The sequence below is a fragment of the Anopheles gambiae genome, chromosome 2 (genome assembly GCF_943734735.2).
Source record: "Anopheles gambiae chromosome 2, idAnoGambNW_F1_1, whole genome shotgun sequence".
Taxonomy (NCBI): Eukaryota; Metazoa; Arthropoda; class Insecta; order Diptera; family Culicidae; genus Anopheles; species Anopheles gambiae.
This window is the reverse complement of record NC_064601.1, coordinates 14,919,118-14,938,064: the sequence shown is the minus strand read 5'-3', so window position 1 is coordinate 14,938,064 and position 18,947 is coordinate 14,919,118. Positions and strand designations below refer to the sequence as shown.

General features: G+C 47.4%; 1 protein-coding gene across 7 annotated transcripts; it reads left to right on the top strand.

The window, feature by feature from the left end:
- Nucleotides 1-467: 467 nt before the first annotated feature.
- Nucleotides 468-18,821, top strand: LOC1281378 (sodium/hydrogen exchanger 9B2). Of its 7 annotated transcripts, none has more exons than XM_061640823.1 (10): nucleotides 468-620; nucleotides 1,031-1,246; nucleotides 13,926-14,079; nucleotides 14,166-14,250; nucleotides 14,333-14,578; nucleotides 14,649-14,821; nucleotides 16,516-17,283; nucleotides 17,352-17,474; nucleotides 17,547-17,787; nucleotides 17,881-18,821. In XM_061640823.1, exons 3-10 carry the CDS (start codon nucleotides 13,936-13,938, stop codon nucleotides 18,033-18,035), a joined length of 1,935 nt encoding a protein of 644 aa, XP_061496807.1. In that variant the 5' UTR covers nucleotides 468-620; nucleotides 1,031-1,246; nucleotides 13,926-13,935; the 3' UTR covers nucleotides 18,036-18,821. The 7 variants fall into 7 exon arrangements, with proteins under 7 accessions (XP_061496807.1, XP_320946.3, XP_061496806.1 ...); XM_320946.6 differs by having other exon boundaries at nucleotides 469-620; nucleotides 17,547-17,796; XM_061640822.1 differs by lacking the exon at nucleotides 468-620 and adding an exon at nucleotides 709-818 and having other exon boundaries at nucleotides 17,547-17,796.
- Nucleotides 18,822-18,947: the final 126 nt, after the last annotated feature.

Sequence of the window (18,947 nt, the reverse complement as noted above, 5' to 3'; positions counted from 1 at the left end):
CTATCTGTGCCGTCTGTCGGTCCAGCTGATGCGTGCTTATCTCTCCCCGTTGGAGAAAAGAGAGATCCCCGTACCCAGCCGAACGGCGATAGTTCCTTGCAGGAAGGAGTCGATCGATCTACTCAACCTGACAGCATCATCCTACACAAACACACTTGCGCATCAGTTGCGCCCTCCCAATACTACGCGCTGCCGGCTCGGCCCGGGTGTACTATACCACCACGCTGTACCCTGTACCCCTTTAAACATTCCCTCTCACTCCCGCACATTATCTTCGGCGGTCACTAGAGTGACACACGCTGCGCTTCTTTCCTCGTTTGGGCACCAAAGCCGACGATTGCACTTGGTGTGCGTGGTTGTAGTGGTAGTAGTAGTAGCAGTAGTAGTAGTAGGTAGTCGCACATCGAAAAACATTGTTAGCTCTACATATTGACACCCCGGGCGAGCGTACTGGTTGCGTACTCTGGAGGGACCGGGCCCGGCCGCGGCGGGTATAAAAGCGTGTCGCCAAATGAAGACGCTTTTTAGAAGTCTTGCGAAGACGGTCGCCGTCAGACGCCGGGTCTAGGCGCGCTTTGTTGTGTGTTGGAGCGATCGCGCGGTGGTCACGTTAGCCAGTCGTATGTTAATGTAGGGGAGGGCGGGCAATAATTTCCCTCCTTCCGCACTACCGGGTCTGGGTCGTCTGGTGCTCGTGGGGATCCGGACAGGTGTTGTTGTTTTGGGGCCGCGGGATGTGTTTTCCCCCAAATTAGAGTGTGCATTGTTTGTTCAACCCTGCTAGCCGTTATGCTGTCTGTGTGGAACTGGGCATGAATGTGTGTGTTAGTTGTTTAGTAGCTTTCTATGGGGAAAAGGTTTTAAAATGTAATGGTGCCTTTCTTCAATGTATTGTTTAGTGTAAAACGGAATAGTGATCGAAAGCTTGTCGAATGCATCGTTAGACAGCGTGCAGATGATCGCTTCTATCGGTCTTACCATTCTTTTACAGCAATATTTCTCTGTTATTCCCTTTCTCCCCCAAACACAGTTCCTTCAACCGTACAAAGTACCAGTGCAGTGTGGTGGTGTGGTGAAACGTGCTGTGCTTGTGTGGTGACTAGCGTTGAATGTGTGTGTACATGAGTGACAGGGAATAGTGGAAGATTCCGGCAGCAAAACCCATCCCGAATCCCATTTTGCCAAATTGCGGACTTAGTGAGGCAACGCAAAGTGACGGAAACAGTGACCCGAAAGAGGGTTACAGGTTAGTTTGCGCTTTCTTCTTTGAACTGCACCAGCAGCAGTAGTTATTGTTACCCACATCATCATCATCATCATCATCATCAACACATTATCATCACATTACCGTTAACTTCGTCATTTACATACCAGTTGCCAGTGTTGTGCGCTTGTGCTTGCGGTTGGATGGTGTGGAATTTTGCACTACTTGGTGTGCCCGGAAAGGGATACGAAATTGAAGAAAATTAGACAATATGACGACCCTACAAATCTGTGCGCGGAACCCCGCGAACGCACGGTCGCTGTCACGTGTCGCAATGGGAGTTCCCTCCCTTAGTAACCTTTTGAGTGTTTGGAGGGGTTTTCAAGTAGATGCGTTGAAGCCTGGTACATATAGTACTTCTTTCTCCCTCATTTACACCAACATATGTTTGCTCCACATTTTGCTGTGATATGTGTGTTATGTTGCAATGTTGCACTTCCTACCGCTTACGATTCCTACCCGCCGATGCTTCCTAGACAGTGGAGGGCCACGGTACGCCACGCATACTTTTGCCTGTAATTTGCATCTCTCGGTGCATCTCTCATTTAGAGCAGAGCCGCCTTTCCCGTTTGTCTCATCCACTCCCTCCCCTTCCGGTCAACGGGGGAGGGTCGTAGGAATCCGGTCTGGGGAGGCGTAGCGAATGATTTCGATCTTGACTCCGTGATTTGCTCCCGCAGCTCATCTGGGGCACTGCGATGTGCCCCCCCCCCCCCCCCCCACAACACACATGCACAAGAATGCACATAAGCACAGCAGGCGGCCTTTGCGGACAATTGGACGTACGTGCTAGCGTCTGTGTGACACCATTGGGTGGAGAGAGAGAAAAAGAAAACGGCCCCGAAGCTGGCTTTGCTTGGACCTGGGTACACGATTTGTTGCATGCAGTAGCCGTCATAGTCCTAAAATTAGCCCAAAAATGTCTGCACTGCAATGTGGATGATTAAGCTGTTACAATATCGATAAAAAAGATGCCGGAAGAACCTTTAAAACCCCGCAATCCGTAGGTGATCAATTGCCCAATATTATCACCATTCAATTAAGACCGATGATCGCGTGACAGTTGATTTCATCCAATCAATCGGGCTGTGTGTTGCTTGTTTTGCCGGGCGATAGTACAACATAATTGGCCATTGGCACTCACCCTCAACACTCTACACAGCGTGTTTGCAGCAAGTATGATCGATTATTAATGGTCTGCTGTTCAGGGGCAGAGCCTTCGAAGCCGGCGGCCTGGAAGGGAAAAACGAACGGCTGTGGGTTACACGGCCTTATCGCAGTTCCGATATTACGATTCGATATTAATTGATGTAAACGCGAACATCGCCATCGCTTACAAATAGCTGGCTAGCTCATGTGTGGAGGAGGAGCGTTTGAATGCTGCTCCTTACGCGCGATCACATGTTCACTTTCACCGCGCTTTAGCGATCCAGTGTGTCGTGGACGTGGTGGATTGTGACAGTGGGCAAAGTGCGTTCGGACCACCACCACCTGTACCACCAGGTACAAGTGGTCACAATGTTAAATTCAACCACAAAAAAGGAGGCTTTTGATTAGGCACCAGTCTGTTGGAGGTGCAGCGGCACCGGTTCCATCGCGATGCACTTGCTCCAAAACTCCTGCGTGATTCTGGCGGGTGGCTGGCGAACACAGACGAGAAGCTTTGCAGTAACATATTTATTCATGAGCTGTGCTGATGCCCATATTAGACGACTTTGTCGCTGGCGGGCGGGAGGAAAAACTCGAACCAGTCCCGCGGGAGTGAGACTGTTAGAGGGGGGCGAGACGATCAGCGCCCGGTCAGCTCTGATTATGTCTTTCGGTTTGGTTGTGTGAGGCGGCCGTGCCGTTTCGTCGTGACATAAATTCCCTTCCCTTGGCCACAGTTCCGGAGAGTGTGCGTCACCGCTACTACTACTACTACTGCGCACTCATCCTCACACGCTCGGATCGGTCGCGCACCATTCGGTACGACAGGAGTGGACAGTTTTGGGGCCGGCAGACTCCGATCTGGCCGAAGCTCGCGGCCTAAGCTCGCGAATCGAACCGCGAACAGCTTACTGCTGGCCAGCACGCTCGAAACGAATCGATCGAGCGGGAGGGTCGAGAGTGTATTCGGCTGAGACCGGACCGAGGACCCGGGGGGGGATAGGGTTACCTCACGCGCGTTACTGATGTGGTGGAGAGAAGCGAGTGGCTGAGAATGTGGCGTTGGAGGGGTTGTGCCACGGTCCGCCATTTAAAACAGCGCGGGAGGAAGGGTTAAGAACAATAAAACATCACCAATTAGTTGGACGCGGGTGTTTGGTTCTAGTTTATAAATAAGGGTACCGTGTCGGCGATCCACAATAGTCGGTTGCAATTCGTCGTCGGGTTCGTGCGAGAAGTGCTCGTTATACAGGGAGTGAGAGAGAGAGAAAGAGAGCGCTATTTGATGAGATCGGCAGTGCGAACAGAGCAGCTAGCGCGTTGCTAGGGAAGCCAATCGTCCTGCCACATCTTCCTGCCAGCAGAGCATTTCGAACGCTTGCGGTGACGGTTGCGCAAGGATAAAACGCAGCCCGGAAAAAAACGCATAGTGGTAGTGGTGGCGGAAAGGCGTGATACAAATTTTGGGTGCAAAGAAAAGTGTCCTAATCGGTCGTAAGAGTGATAATTACTGTTTATTGCTTGCTGTACTATTTTGATCCAATTCTACAAGTGCGGCGCTTTCGCGTACAAAGCCTCACAGGGGACCAAGGTGAAGTGTGCTGGAGCTTTAAAAAAAAAAACAGCAAATTGTTCAATTGTGAGCAAGCGACAACGGCAAGTGTCCCAGATTATCACCCACCCACCCACCCAGCACTGTGTTTCTAGCCGTCCAGTTTTCTGCCCCGGTGCGCATCCGGGCTACACAGGTTCAAGTGGTTGTTGTGGCGCGTGCATAGCTGTCGGACGTTTCGCGCGCTCGTCCTCCATCACCGGCGCGAGCTCGTGACAGCTCCCGAGGGTACCGAATATCCCCATCATCATCGTTACCTGCTGCTGGTTGCTGCTGCCGCCGCTGCTAATAACTCGGGCGAGATTCGCTCTAAACGGCCACGGCAAACGGGCAAGTGAGCTTTGTGTGTGAGATTTGGAACGACCGCATCTCCCGCCGGCACCTGCCCTGCACGTGTGAGCTTGGTATCGGCGTACAACCCGGAACCTGCCCGCAGTTTTTTTTGTTTTGTGCCGGAGCCGGAGCGCTCCCGGAGCGAAATCATGAAGAAAACGTAATTATACACAGCTGCGCAATCGACCAGCAGTACTAATAGTAGTAGTAGTAGTAATAGTAGTAGTAGTAGATTGTTCTCCCTTCTCGTTTCACCGCATCTAAAATCCTGCATCCAGCACTCGCGTGCTCATCATTTGCATTCTTTTCGTAACCCTCTCGCCACTGGCCCTCCCCCCACTGTCCGCAAAAAACGTCCGCAAACGATCATGCGGTGCGATCGAATTTGGAATCGATCGGGTGAGCAACTCTCTCCGCCGCCACCTCCGCCGCTGCCATCCAAGTGCAGTGGCAAGTCGTTGATTGGTGAGAACAATTCCCACGGCTGACCGGGTTGGGTCGGGTGTCTGCGCTGCGCTCAGTAGCAACCCCAGCAAGGGACAGCAGGTGGGGGCACCGTGTGTAGTGCAAAAACATGGGGAGAGGGGGGGTGTGGTTCTGATGCACCCCTCTTTGCACCTGCAGCACGATTTTGGTCGCCCGAAACAGCCTGAAGTGCGTCAAGTGAACGGTGCGTGCCGGGTGGCGATCATCTGATCATCGTGTAGCTTGCCCCGGTGGGAATGACCCAAAGGGACGGAAGGTGATGATGTTCGTGAACTCGCACGCACTTTGTCTCAAGGTTGTAAGGGAGCGTTTTGTTGTTGTTTTACATTGCGAAATATTTGTGCAACGTTGCTAATTAAATTGGCAGCCAATTCGTATTGTCGTAGAAATTATATTGCGGCTTGAAATGGAGTTTTGTTATTGATGGGTTTTTGTATTGTTTTTAGCCAGGGGTCTCCAAACTTTTTAATTCGCGGGCCGCATTGCTTCAAACTTAACGTTGTTGAGGGCCATTTAGACGCTACCTTGACAATAGGTGAAATTTCAAATCTCGTTTTAATTAAAAAATATAAATTGAATATATCAAATTCGTACATCTTTCTTTTATCGAAACTTGATTTTCTTCTTGAAAATGAATGAAAAATTTGAATTTTGATGATTTAGTAAAAAAAAGCTATTTATTTTAACCATTACAAAACCATCGCGGGCCGCATTACAGGCTCTTGAGGGCCGCATGCGGCCCGCGGGCCGTGGTTTGGAGACCCCTGGTTTAAGCTACATTACATTACATATTGGAAATTGCAAAAAAATATAAAAGCTTGTAATTTTCCATTGAATTTAAGGTCTATTGTTACGAGGTTTTTTTAGGATTCATGGATGCTCCACATTTGTTTTGTCTATTACCGTATTCTACAATTTTTGAATGTTTGCCGACCAAGAAATTAATTTTCCAAAATTCTTCGAAGAATGTATTTTAAATATATTGTTACGATGTCCCCTTGTTAAGAAGCCCCCTTAAATCGGGATGATGATGATTTCATGATCCTTGGACGGATACATGATTCGTACGGTTATACTACTAAAGAACTTATGTTTGCAAATTAAAGACTTGATATGATTCTTTTGACACAATAATGCGAATTATCAATTTGAAGAAATAGGATTGACGGAAAACTTAAAACAATGATATTTCCTAAATCCAAGTCATAAATACTATGACATTAGCTGATTTAAAGTTTAACCTGACCTAAAACTTTCACATCAACAAAACCTGGATAACCCTTTTTACTGGTTCTGGATAATGTTTTGTCCTTGGATATGGATAGTGCTTAAAGCTGCCATATCCTGAATAGCTATGAACTCGTTCATATCTTCATCCTGTGCCGAATGTGTTACATTTAATATTTGCCGCAAACCTCAAAACTATTCTACAATACAGCCATCGCATCACAGAACTGCATAACACTACATACCGAGAGCGTTCACAAATGATCACAACACCTTAAACCCACCATCGACATATAGACACAAGGGGTGCGTGTGTGTATGAATTGATAATTTCATTGCCGTTTGTTTGCATTCCACCGGTCGCATCGCATCGGGGTTCGTGGAAACTTTTTACAGCGTCCTTGGCTCATGCCAAAAATGGTACGATCGGGCCACTACTACCACCATTGCAGTAGCCGCAGTAGCAGTAGTTAGGCAGGACGGAAGAGGTGTCATGTTGAATGCGCGTTATATCAGCAACGCCAAGACGGCTGGAGCGATTCTCTACGCATAGAACCTCGGGCCAGACGCCAGACGGAAGGGTGCACAGTCGCTTTTAATTGCGCATTCGCTGCTCCTAAATCAATGCCTTCCCATCCCTCTCCGTTCTCGACACCTGTCCGCCATTCCGGCCCGTTATCAACAGCAAACCACCCGTGGCCGTGTTTGTCTGTGCGCGCCATGGCAATTATGAAGCTTTGATTAATTGATTAACTTTTAATTGATTTATTAAATTCTGCCGCTTATTAATGGTGAAAAGCTTATCATGTGGCGGGTGGTGGAAGGGCCAGCAGTGTAACGGTTGCTCTGACAACTACATGCACCACTGTCCCCAAACGGCGGTGGTTTGATCGTTTGCTTCGCCGGTCGAACGATCGAACGATCGAAACGCGAAACAATTAGCTTAAAATGGAATGAAAACATGTCTTGAGCACGCAATGGTAACGTGTTCGCCAGGAATGCCTTTTCTAGCGGTGCAGCAACTCTCAACCTCACATCTGGTGAGATTTTCTGCAGACAGATGCCACTGGGGGAATAACAACAACGACAAAAAAACCTCCCCGGTGAACCTGTCATTCGTTGGCGATGGGTGACGAAATGCGCGTCCATAAATCTTCTAACGATGGTGCAGTCGGATGGTACGGTACGCACAGATCTGCCACTCTCGATTGGGTGGGTTTGATAATGATTTCCAGTCCGGCACTCCATAAGCAGAGTGAAAATAATATTAATGTACCAACGTGCAGTTGCTGCAGATCTGTTTTTTTTTTCTTTTGCTTAACATTATTATGCCCCCCGGCACAATCATTTCAGCTGTAGCGTAGCGCCCTTTAATGAACGATGAAGGATGTTTACTGCTGCGGGGTGTAAGTGATGTGATATGTTTTTGTTGTCCTTTCTTATCTGTCAAGAGTTTCGTACCAGCATTTCATGCCTCCATAAACAAATCACATGTACACATTTTATGTCCAAATGGGACATGTGTTGTTTGTTAGATAGAAGAGGGTTTTTGTCTCAATTGAGTCGAATGGGACACACTTAATTTAACAAACATTTGCCCAACAAACAATCTATCAGGTTGCCTAGGCCGTAGCCGCTGCACCATCAATGCGAATTCCTCTGATGAGCTGAATCATCCGCTTGGTGTGGCCCCTTTGGAGGTCAGAAAAGCTCCCTGCGATAGGATGGAATTTTGCACGCGATCATCACGCGACCGGACAAGTGGACAGTATGATGGCAAAGCAGCAAAGTTCACACACGCCTATTGTCACGAGCATACGCATAAGCATAGAAGGGAGGATCTAAACCCAAACAGGACGGAACCGGAAAAAAGCCAAACGAATTGTTACATTGGCGCCAGCCGAACCTAAACCAATTGCTTGCTCACTAACTGAACTTGTAATTGATCCTGATCTGGCCCAGGCGTGAATCGCTTTGCAACGCACAATTGAGTGGACGGGCTAATGGAGTCAATAGATTTATTTGTTGTTGTCCCACTGCTCTAATTATGTTGTTGGTTTGATAGCTGGGGCTTTGAACAACAATTTGTACGACATGACGTAAGCGGCCGTTCAATGACCACCAGCATATGATCCGTGCGCCCCCAACCGCAATGCGATCAAGTTCAAGCGATGTTAGTTGGTGGCTGTTGGTTGGCGAGGTGTTAAAAGCTTTCATCCCTTTTCCGTATACCAGCTGTTCTGTGCGTGCGTCAGTGAGGTAATGGTTTGGTAAACAGACGTATTATGCTGAGCAGCTCTCAAACATAGCCAGTCCTTTCCGTCCTTTCAGATGCAGTTAGCGTGCTATTAACGGTGGTGTTACATCACGCGCAGTAATGGGCGTTTAGCTTGACAGATGTGTTGGAAGTGTATGTTCTCTGAATGCGGAAGGGATGCCACTGGACATATCGTAGACATTACAAGAGCTTCAATTAGGATTTTTCCGATTTTCATAATCCGCGAAATCCACAAATTTGAAAATCATAAGACTGGATGTTTTGGAAGTCCAACGATTCGCTGAAGTATACGTAATGAAGTTTAATGGGTAGATGTCTCATATCTTAGCAAAACAAGATCAACAACGAAAATGTTCAGAAGATTCTCATTCGGAGCAAAATGGAATACATACTCATAATTCACGCTACACAGCGTCAGAAACCACTCAGAATGGAACGCATTTTATCTAAGAAATAGTTCTTAGCATACATTTCATTACTGCGCTTCCTTTGGCAGAGAACCTAGTCCGCCTTTATGTGTTGCCGAATGTCTGTTTCATCCGGTCTGATGGCTGCAAACGATCGATTAACCACTGACCTGTATGGCGCTCGGTGCCGATTAGCGATTGACGTTAGTGGAGAGCGTGCGCTCGTGTCAGTTATTGGTTGGCCGTTTTCCCCCGGCCCAGGCGAAGCACTGAGATTGGATTATGTCACCTTTAATTGTACGATTTTATTGTCCGTCCGACACCACCAAACGGGCATCGTGGTGGAGGGAGCTTGTGACGTACTACGATCGATTTGCGGGTGCAAATCGTGATCGTGACCATGATTAGAAGGATGCGTATGATTTGACACTCACCAGCAAGACACATAGCAAAGCTGATGTCGATCGCAAGGGAGTTCTGATGTCTTGATGCTGAAAGGAAAATCCCTCAACAAAAATGAAAAACAAAACTGCAAGACACATAAATTGAGCATTGTTTCTAAAAAGATGAGGCTTTTCACACTCACACGCCCACTTGCTGCTAACATCCGCTTTCTAGAATGCGTTGGACTTTTACCATCGGTTTACCGACCCGGGGTAAACCCGTGTGTACTGTCGAGTCTGGTCGAGACACCTTTTAGCATACTTATCACATTGACCATGCCTGTGCCAGACCCTCATCATCGTAATCATCATCATCATCATCTTCATCATCGCTACACCGGTAGCTCGGCCTAGTGTACGGGGGCCGACCGGGCGGTAAGTTTGATGTCGTGACTCACATGACTCGCATGACGCGATGATGAACAGTGAACCGTTTATCACCGTGCCGCCTGTCCAGAAGGGGTTCGCTGGTTGAGGGACACGATCGACACGTGTTCGGTGTTCGGCAGGGTCTACTGCTCCTTTCCGAAGGGTTTATTTTTTGTGCCAATCCGCAAAGCACGCGACGGTATGTGAAATAAGCATGCAAATAATGACAAGTGAATTGTAGTTGTCGATCGATGTGTTACAAATATCTTACTTCCATCATACCGATCATGGAGGCAGAATTCAATAAAGATATAGTTTTCACCACAATGTTAATTACCACAATGTGCCTGTTCTGCAAGAGCATCACCCATCTGTTTGGAGGGGACTCCCCAAATCGTGCAAATCGCTCCCATTCTTAGGTAACTTGTTTATGACATACCAATTAAAACGGAGGTTTCGCGTGACGTGCAAAGCAGTCGTGCGAATTGGAAACATAAATAGACTACCTGTTAATAGCACTTTTTTTGTTATTCTCACCGTTGACAGCTTCTTGGTCCGGTGGCGCGGGTTTTCCATAGGGTTCAATGTTGGCTAAAATGAAAACCCTAATTCCACACATGTGGACAGATCCTCCTCGTTGCGAAAAGTGACCAACAAGTATAGCTCCCATTCAGGTAGAGCACGGTTAAGCGTGGAGGCGGCACTGTTTACCCCGCTTCACATGTGTTGATTCAATTAGCGCCTATCTGTCCAGCCCATCGGATGCCCCTCATAATCGGGATGCGATTTCTATTCGCGCTGATCTGATCGAGTTTAAAAAAGCACAGTACAAACTGAAACAGCAAACGGACGTGGACGCGCTCGTGACTCGTAACTGGATACGCAAATAAATTGGAAGGCAGTTGCGATCGTGTGCGACTATTTGTGTGACACGATGCCACCCCATGCAAACACAAATGTATGGTGGGGTGGGATGGGTGGTTGTTACAGAGGGTGACACGATCGCGCACCGTGTGTCAACAATCGTAATAGGATGAGAGATGAGAAGATTGGAGACCCCGCTGTGTGTGTAGATGGTTTGCTGGAGCTAAACTTGTCAATCAGAACTGCGAGTGGTGGCATCGGCCCAGATTTGGTAATGTGACGCCTATTAGTTATGGCGATTGTTTTCAGCATTATCACCTCCTAGTACGGTGGGGACGGGACGGCGTTTTTCCGAGGTACGGCGTCTTATCGGCCAATTGACATGCTAATCAATGGTCCGTCGTCCTAGACCTAGTTTTAGTGGATTGTTTGTTTGTAGTTCCCGAAGGTAAGCATATGGAGTGGTATCTATGGGACTTTTGGACACATTGTAGCTTTAGTAGATGTCAGTGGTGAATGTGTTTGTATTTTTTCGTAAAATAAGCTGCTATCAAGATGATTTCTAGTGCACTGAAAGATGCCCTTCGATTAACATCATTTGACTGGCGCGCGTCGAAGATGCAGTGCCTAGTCCAGCCACCCAGTGCCTAGTTCCGCCCCTTTTACCAGAAGCAATCTGAATCGTAAGGCTAAGTAGCAAATGATTCGCTCTAATGGCAAATGATAAGTATCGCTGTAATCTTCGTATCATCCCGCCTCCCCCCGTGGGGTACAGGGTGGGATGAGAGAAGATGGTCACGGAATGTGATCCAACGAGCGAACGAGCGAACGATGGGAGATTAACAATTCGACAGAACAAACGCACATCGCTACATCCCTCTGCTTGATAGGCACGGGGGTGCATTCGGCGCACATAGAAATGACGCATGTGGAGCAACTCGACCCAATGCCCTCGAACTTTGACGATCAAACCGGCTTTTCTCGGCACTAGACGGCCCATTGTTCGGAGAGCGTCTTGATAAAGCTTCCGTCAGCAGACGGTGCTAGACATCGGTATGCGACAATCTAGCGGATATGATGTACTGAGCGGAGTTTTATGCATCTACTCCCTTCTGTGTTTAGCACTGCAAGAATTACACCAAACTTTGGAGCGTTTGTAACAGCAGCGCGGAAACCCAACAGCATCGCATATCCAAAACCCTCCGCCCCAAGTCCGCACGGATGGCATTTAATTTCTCATCCACACCCCGGCCAGTCGGCAGCACTCATTAGACGCACGGCGGCGGGCACATTGCGGCTACCCGCCTGAAACAATAATTATTGTTGAAGCGTCAAACAAAGGGTGGCCCGGGGCCGATTGTTCGAATTCCACGGCTCACGGCAAGCGTGCAGCTGAACTCGTGCGCCTCCGGTGCAACGGCGAACGCCGTTTGTTTCGGTTTGCAACGCGGGGAGCGGAGTAGCAGCATCCCGCGGTCGATAGCATCCCGGTGCCACGTGGTTGGGCGGAACTTAAACGACACACGCACGCATACAAGCACACGTATACACACACACGTACAACGATGCTAATGTCTGATTTCCAATCAATCAGAGATATCTGGGCGCTTGGATCGCTTTGTGCCTGTGGGGGGGTCGGTCGTTTGGTCGTGGAAGGCTGGAACTGACTTATTAGTGCATCTTCTCACCCGCCCGCAGTTGACCTTTTGGCATTGATTGGGGGTGTAAACATGGGCGAAATGTTTCATGCGATGGAACGATTGGAGAAATGAACTCATATTTCTATTGCAAAACGGGTGCGCAACCGGTAGCGATTTACAATCAACCTGAGCAACTTGTTTCGGAGATGTTGAACTCATGCGGCCTTCCGGGCGCTAATCGCTGGACGGCGTGGCAAAACACTCCATTACAAGCATGAAACCCCAACGGTCTCCTTGGGTTATATTTAATAAGTGTGTTTGGTAAACGTGTTTCAATAGGCAATAACAAATGGAATAAACAAAACATGAGTTCTTAGACTGTCGGTATCGCGTGGCTTTATTGCTAGATCACGTATTTATCTGCAACTCAAGCTCATTATCAGAGCTAGTTTGGAAATCTGCAGAGCTTAAGGCAACTCAGGTTATTGTGTAAACATCAGTCGTTACTATCCCGTGTAATATTCTCAAGGTAAAACGTGTGGAATAGTCCACTGTCGGTTTGAACCATGTTATAGTAAAATCGTCCACCTGTGAATCATCTACACTTTCAATCTTATCGCGTACTAAAATTTCCCTAGCACTTACTCGTGTCCGTTATGGCCGTTTTCGTGAATCACTGCTTGCAATAATGTTTGTTTTATCTAATCGTTGTCATTTCATACCATCTGTCATATTATTCTAGCAATGAATATTTTCATATTTTTCTTTCAATATTTCCGTGAAGTATTAGAATATTAATATAATACTTAATACACTAAGGTATATATGAATGTTTAAATTTTGTTTTTGGAACGTATGAGAACGATACTGCATATGTTTTATTGATTAATCTCCAAAAGATTAACATGGCAGTTGTAATGGTTGGCTTGAAGACGTGTGTCTCTCATTTATCACCCAGATAGATCATGTAGTCATCACAGCGAATAAGCAGTTGGGTCCCATTACTCGGATGGGCTCCGAGATTCGTGACCCGCTCTTTGGTTGAAGGCATTGTACTGTTGCTAGGATCGCTCTTTTCTAAATGATGCTAGTGTGGTATAGACTCCAGCTGTAGAAACTGCTATGTAGAGATTAGACAGGGTACAGAGGAAATTTACGCGTATCGCAATTCGTAGATTTCTGCACGGTTTTTAATACTCCTGTTCCTTCCTATCCTCTCCGCTGCCGTAAGATGGGATAGATTAACATCAAGGCTCGTTCCATTCCATCGTATGGTCCATCCCGTTGTCTCCGTGACAGACCTCCCATACACATCCCTTCCCGTCGATCAGTTTTTGTCCAGAATGATCCCTTCTCAAGAGCCTGCGCTTCATTTAATCGAGTTTGACTATCACGTTCGTTTGTCCCGCTCATGTTCCCGTCGCTCCGAATATCATCCCTATCTATTTTCTCCCATCATAATTTTTTCTTCCTCCTTCCCTAGCTATTAAGTATTATATATTGTGAAACCCTGGGTGGCAGACAATACAAAAATTCAAATAAACAAATCAACAATAAATATGTTGGAATACGGCGGACTGATCTGATATGATCTGAGCAACCCCAACATCAAGTCACTCTTGCATACATATTTTGTTCAAATTACGATCAAGCCAAGAAATATCATTAATATTAATATTTATTTAGGTTTATGCTATCTGGCAAATATCATTGACATAGTGAAGTCAATCATTATTATTAGTTTCACTACACATGCTTATCTCTTTCACCATATAACAAAGACATCATACAATTGTAAACATTGTCCAAATGTTAGTTTATTGACCTCAAAATCCCTTCCCGTTTCCCGGCAGTATTATCAAGATGCCTTCGGAGGAAGGGAATGTTTCCTCCCAGTCGTCCAGCGGCGACACGAAGCGCAAGGTCAGCATCATCACCGAACCGGTCGTCGAGCGATTAGGTCACGATAATTTGGGCTTTGAGCAGAACAAACGCAAAATATCGCAGGTAAGTACCACAACGCTGTGGTTGCTTTTGGGTGAATATTTCAGGTGGACCCTCCTTTCACCAACTCTTTGCAAACAATCCCACAGCAATCGCATCATTCCGAGGAAGGACCGGCGCGAAGGAAAAGTAACCTGCACAATAACAACTTTGACACCTCGTCCATTCACAGCGGTAAGTGCTCTACTTGAAAAAAAAAAATGCTTCAGAAGATCAGTCAGTTGTAATCCAATTCCTATTGCGTTACAAATTCTAGATCGCTACAATGGCGAGGCTGGTGGTCGTGCCAAAAAGCAATCATTCTCGGAGGCGCTGGAAAAGATCGAACGAGACTATGATAACTCCCGGCTGGAGCAGTCGTGGATCTATTCGCTGTGCATGAGATGTCGGGTGGAGTACACAACGCCCTCGTGGGAACCGCCCGGCTGGCAGAAAGTGTGTCCCTATCCGTTGTGTCCGTCCTACCGCCAGTTTGCCCGTATCCTGTCCATCATTCTTATAGGTACGGTGGTGGTGATAACAGAACGGTGGTCGCTCAATAGAAACGTTCACGTGTTTTGTTCCCCTTGCAGGTGTACTACTATGGATAACGGCGTTTGTCATCATCGGTGACACTGCCGCACCCGGTGGACAGTTGTTTCAGCTTGTCGTGCTAACAGTGGCTGCCAACTTTGGCGGGTTTCTCATCTCCCTAACGACGCTGCCTCGGCTGATCGGGATGCTGATGGTGGGCATACTGTTCCAGGTGAGTTAGTACTCATGGTTGCCCCAGCTGACACCAGTGGGCGTTAGTTATCGATCGGCTCAGACTGTGTTTGTAGATCGAGCAGTCGAAAAAGGTCACCCAGTCTCCGATGGAGACTGTGGGTTCCAGGAATCGTTGGGCAGAGTAGTATCGCTGGACCTTTCCGACGACGCCTCATTAGGCCGAACAGACAGACTGGCAGAGAGAGAGAGAGAGAGAAAGGGAGTTGTACGGATAATAAATTAGTGCTGCTTGTATGGCACCGCTAGGGTACACGCGCTCTGCATACGGGAGGCACACTTATTGTATTAAATCATCTTCAACCCACTCCCCCCTTAGCGCTCGGACAGACCCTTGCGCACTGGGCAGGAAGGAATGTGCGAAAGATTGATGAAGAGTTGATTGCATATGCATTTTCGCAGCAAACCTCGGTCGGTTTGCATCTACTTAAACCGATGGACGAGCGGGGGTCGGGGCTCGCGACTAACGTAACGTTTGGTATTTATCGTGAACCATCTCGGTATCATGCTGCGCTCGAATTTGCGCTCATCAGCCCATTAGACCGTGATACGTATGCGCAGAATGAGTTTGTTGCCAGTACACCGCGCTCAATGAGACCGCATATGGAGGATAAGGGTAACGTGTTATCAACGGAAAACATGTCCTCTGTTAGGATGGGAAGTAAAAAGTGAATAAAACTAGATTTTGTTTAATCTGAAAATGTTGCCAAATGTTAACATTGGGAAGACTTGAGATACGATAAATTTTAAAATAATTCCTAAATGAGACTTTCTTACAATCTTTCAAAATACAGTCAACTCTCTCTTATTTGAGAGGCGATGCGACTGTCGAATAAGAGGGGTTTTCAAATTACAGAGATTGAAAGTGAATGAAAGGTCCATAAAAACAAGAAAGAGACAGAACATTTAGTATGCAGCCTTAACTGTTGCTATAAGAAACTGCGCACACGATTGCCAATTTGAGCATAATCTTTCAATAACCATGGCAACACCATACACAAATAAGAGGTTTTCCAAATTAAAGGGACAAAAATGTACTGGAAATGAAGGGATTGTGGAAAATGTTCAAATAAGAGAGGTTTTTCAAATTGGAGAGGTGTCAAATAAGAGAGGGTTCTTCTTCTTCTTCTTCTTTGGCTCAACAACCGATGTCGGTCAAGGGCTGCCTGTGCCCACTTGTGGGCTTGGCTTTCAGTGACAAATTGATTCCCCCCCATAGCAGGATAGTCAGTCCTACGTATGGCGGTGCGGTCTATTTGGGGATTGAACCCATGACGGGCATGTTGTTAAGTCGTACGAGTTGACGACTGTACTACGAGACCGGCTAAAAGAGAGGGTTCACTGTTTTATAAATATTACACTCTCGATAGCGATTCAAGTTTCAAAAGAAAAGGTAGGTTATTTTCATTTTCAAGACATTTTTAAACGTCTTTGGATGTACGCGTGGTCTGATGGTACAACTTACTACAGTCGAGATTATATTTCCATCAAGAACGTTTCTCGATAGCAATAATTGATTAGGATTGGTTTCTTATTGCAAATAAGTTAAGGCATGCAAATAAGTAACCCCATATAAGCTCGCAATGGACACATAGATTATGATAATTCCTATATGATTTAAGCACACTAAGGTTTGTAAAAAATCTACTCACCTCTCTTCCCAACTCTCCACAGAACGTCGGCTGGGTGAATCTGGACGGCGAGTTCCAGATCGTGACGGCCGAGCTGCGCAAGCTGGCCCTGGTAATCATTCTGATCCGAGCCGGGCTAGAGATGGACCCGACCGCGTTCAAGAAGATCTACAAAACCATCCTGAAGCTCGGTCTCATCCCGTGGTTCGTCGAGTGCTCGCTGATTGCCGTGTGCGCCCGGTTCTTCCTGCAGCTGCCGTGGATGTGGAGCATCCTGCTCGGCTCGATCGTGGGCGCCGTGTCGCCGGCCGTCGTCGTGCCCTGCCTGTTCCGGTTGCGCACCAAGGGGTACGGTGTGGTGAAGGGCATTCCGACACTGATCATTGCGGTGGCCGGCATCGACGACGCAGTGTCGGTGGCCGGGTTCGGCATCATCTCGAGCATCATGTTCAGCACGCAAAGCCTCGGGCTGCAGATTGCCCAGGCGCCGGTGTGCATTATCGGCGGGCTGGGTTTCGGTGTGGTGTGGGGCTTCCTGTGCAAGTATGTGCCCGAGCCGGGCGATGCGTACGTGGTGCCGATTCGCACACTGATGCTGTTCGGGGGCGGACTGCTGGCCGTGTTTGGCAGTGAGGAGATCCACTTCGAGGGCGCCGGTCCGCTGGGCGTAGTGTTTGCGGCGTTCACTGCGTCGTACTTTTGGTGCGGGCAGGGCTGGGAGCTGGAGGACAATCCGGTTTCGACGGCGTTCGAAATCTTCTGGATGATCTTCGAACCGATCCTGTTCGGCATTACGGGCGCGTCTATTAAGGTAGGGAGGGTTGGGACACCCGTTCTAAAGTTCGGCGCACGTTACTTACCACGATTATTTATCCGTAGATTGCTGAGCTGGATCCTCACATCGTATCGATCGGTGTCGGTAGCATTTACGCGGTTGCTGTGATCCGTATCCTGACAACGGTCGCAATCGCTTTTGGCGACAAGCTAAACGTCAAGGAGAAGGTAAGGTTTCTGCTTGTTGTTGACAACAGCTTTAACGCTATCTCGCTCTCTTTCTCTCTAACTCATTACCAGATCTTTGTTGCCATTTCCTGGATGTCCAAAGCGACGGTACAGGCCGCCCTCGGTCCCGTCGCCCTGAAGACGGTCATGTCGAACGAAAACCGCACGGAGGAGGAAGTCCACTACGCCGAGCTAGTGAAGATGGTGTGCATCCTGAGCATCATCCTGACGGCCCCGCTCGGGGCCATTCTCATATCCGTCACCGGCACCAAGCTGCTCAAGAAAACGAAGCAGCAGCTTGAGCCGTTGGATGGTACGTTGGGTGCGTTGGGTTTTTTTTTTTATCTCCTCTTCAATCCATTCTCTCCGAACCACCACCAGCTACTGTATTTGCTTTATTTTCCAGGCTGGCGGCGAAGTCATCGGCCCTCGCTGCACGACATCAGTATCATCGACGAGGAGGAGGAGCGGGAAGATATCGAGGGCATTGCGGACGAGGATACGGCTGCCAACACGCTGTCCAACGCACAAACGGCGACAGCGTTCACCATCACGAAATAGAGCCGCACTAGAGGCGAGAAGTTATTCTTTTATGGGGAAAGACTAAAAGCGAAAAAGGATATCTTAACACAATTGTTCCGGAAAACGAGAGAGATAGAGAGAGAGAGAGATGAAGAGAGAGAATCCCAAGAAAGCGTAAGAACAGCAAGCAAAGGAGCGTTAGTGATGTGCTCCGTTAGGGTGAGGGCCACCGCGTAAGGGCACTGATCGTAGTGCCGGCGTGTTTCGGTGCATTCGGTTTAGTTAGCGTACAGTGTTGTTATAGCCTAATCAATAGCTGTAGTGTTTCTTTTCGATATACAAAAAACAAAACCAGTCACAATGGCCAGCTAATATTCCATTCTAATCCCAGCTCAAAGCGATATATCTTCCAACAAAGATGGTGATCGTGATCATTTTTTGTAGATAAAACAGAGACCGTATTTTCCAGAGCAATGTATACATTCCAAAAACATTTTATCCACTCCAGACAGGCATAGTTAAGGGAAGATTGTATGTGACTACGAGGATGCCAGAGATCCTGCCCGCTTATCGACCGCTGGGTTTTGCTACGCAAGAACGAACGAAAGGGACCATCGGGCATGTATTATGTATTAGCGCGTCTTTTTTTTTTTTTGTTTTGACGGGGATAACGATCCCTCTCTTACATTATTACTTTGTTTTAACGTTTTAAATGAAATAGTACTCGCAAGCGCTGTTAGTTAGTTAGTGTAGCACTGTTATAGCTCATTACTGTTGTTGCATGGAACAAGCATGTACTGTAAGATATAAGAATAGTACTTACTATCCGCGTGAGTTGACGTTCTTTTCTACGCTTGCGGAAAGAAACCAGCGGAAAGAAATCTTTTTTCTGTAAATTCATTTATTTTATCGCTAAAATTAACACAGGAACATAGTCTAAAACCTTACATC

Excerpts from the sequence above, each read along its gene's own strand:
- LOC1281378 (XM_061640818.1), top strand. Across the intron at positions 14,080-14,165 it reads ACAAACGCAAAATATCGCAG|CAATCGCATCATTCCGAGGA; the intron begins GTAAGTACCACA and ends ACAATCCCACAG. Across the intron at positions 14,822-16,515 it reads TGGTGGGCATACTGTTCCAG|AACGTCGGCTGGGTGAATCT; the intron begins GTGAGTTAGTAC and ends AACTCTCCACAG.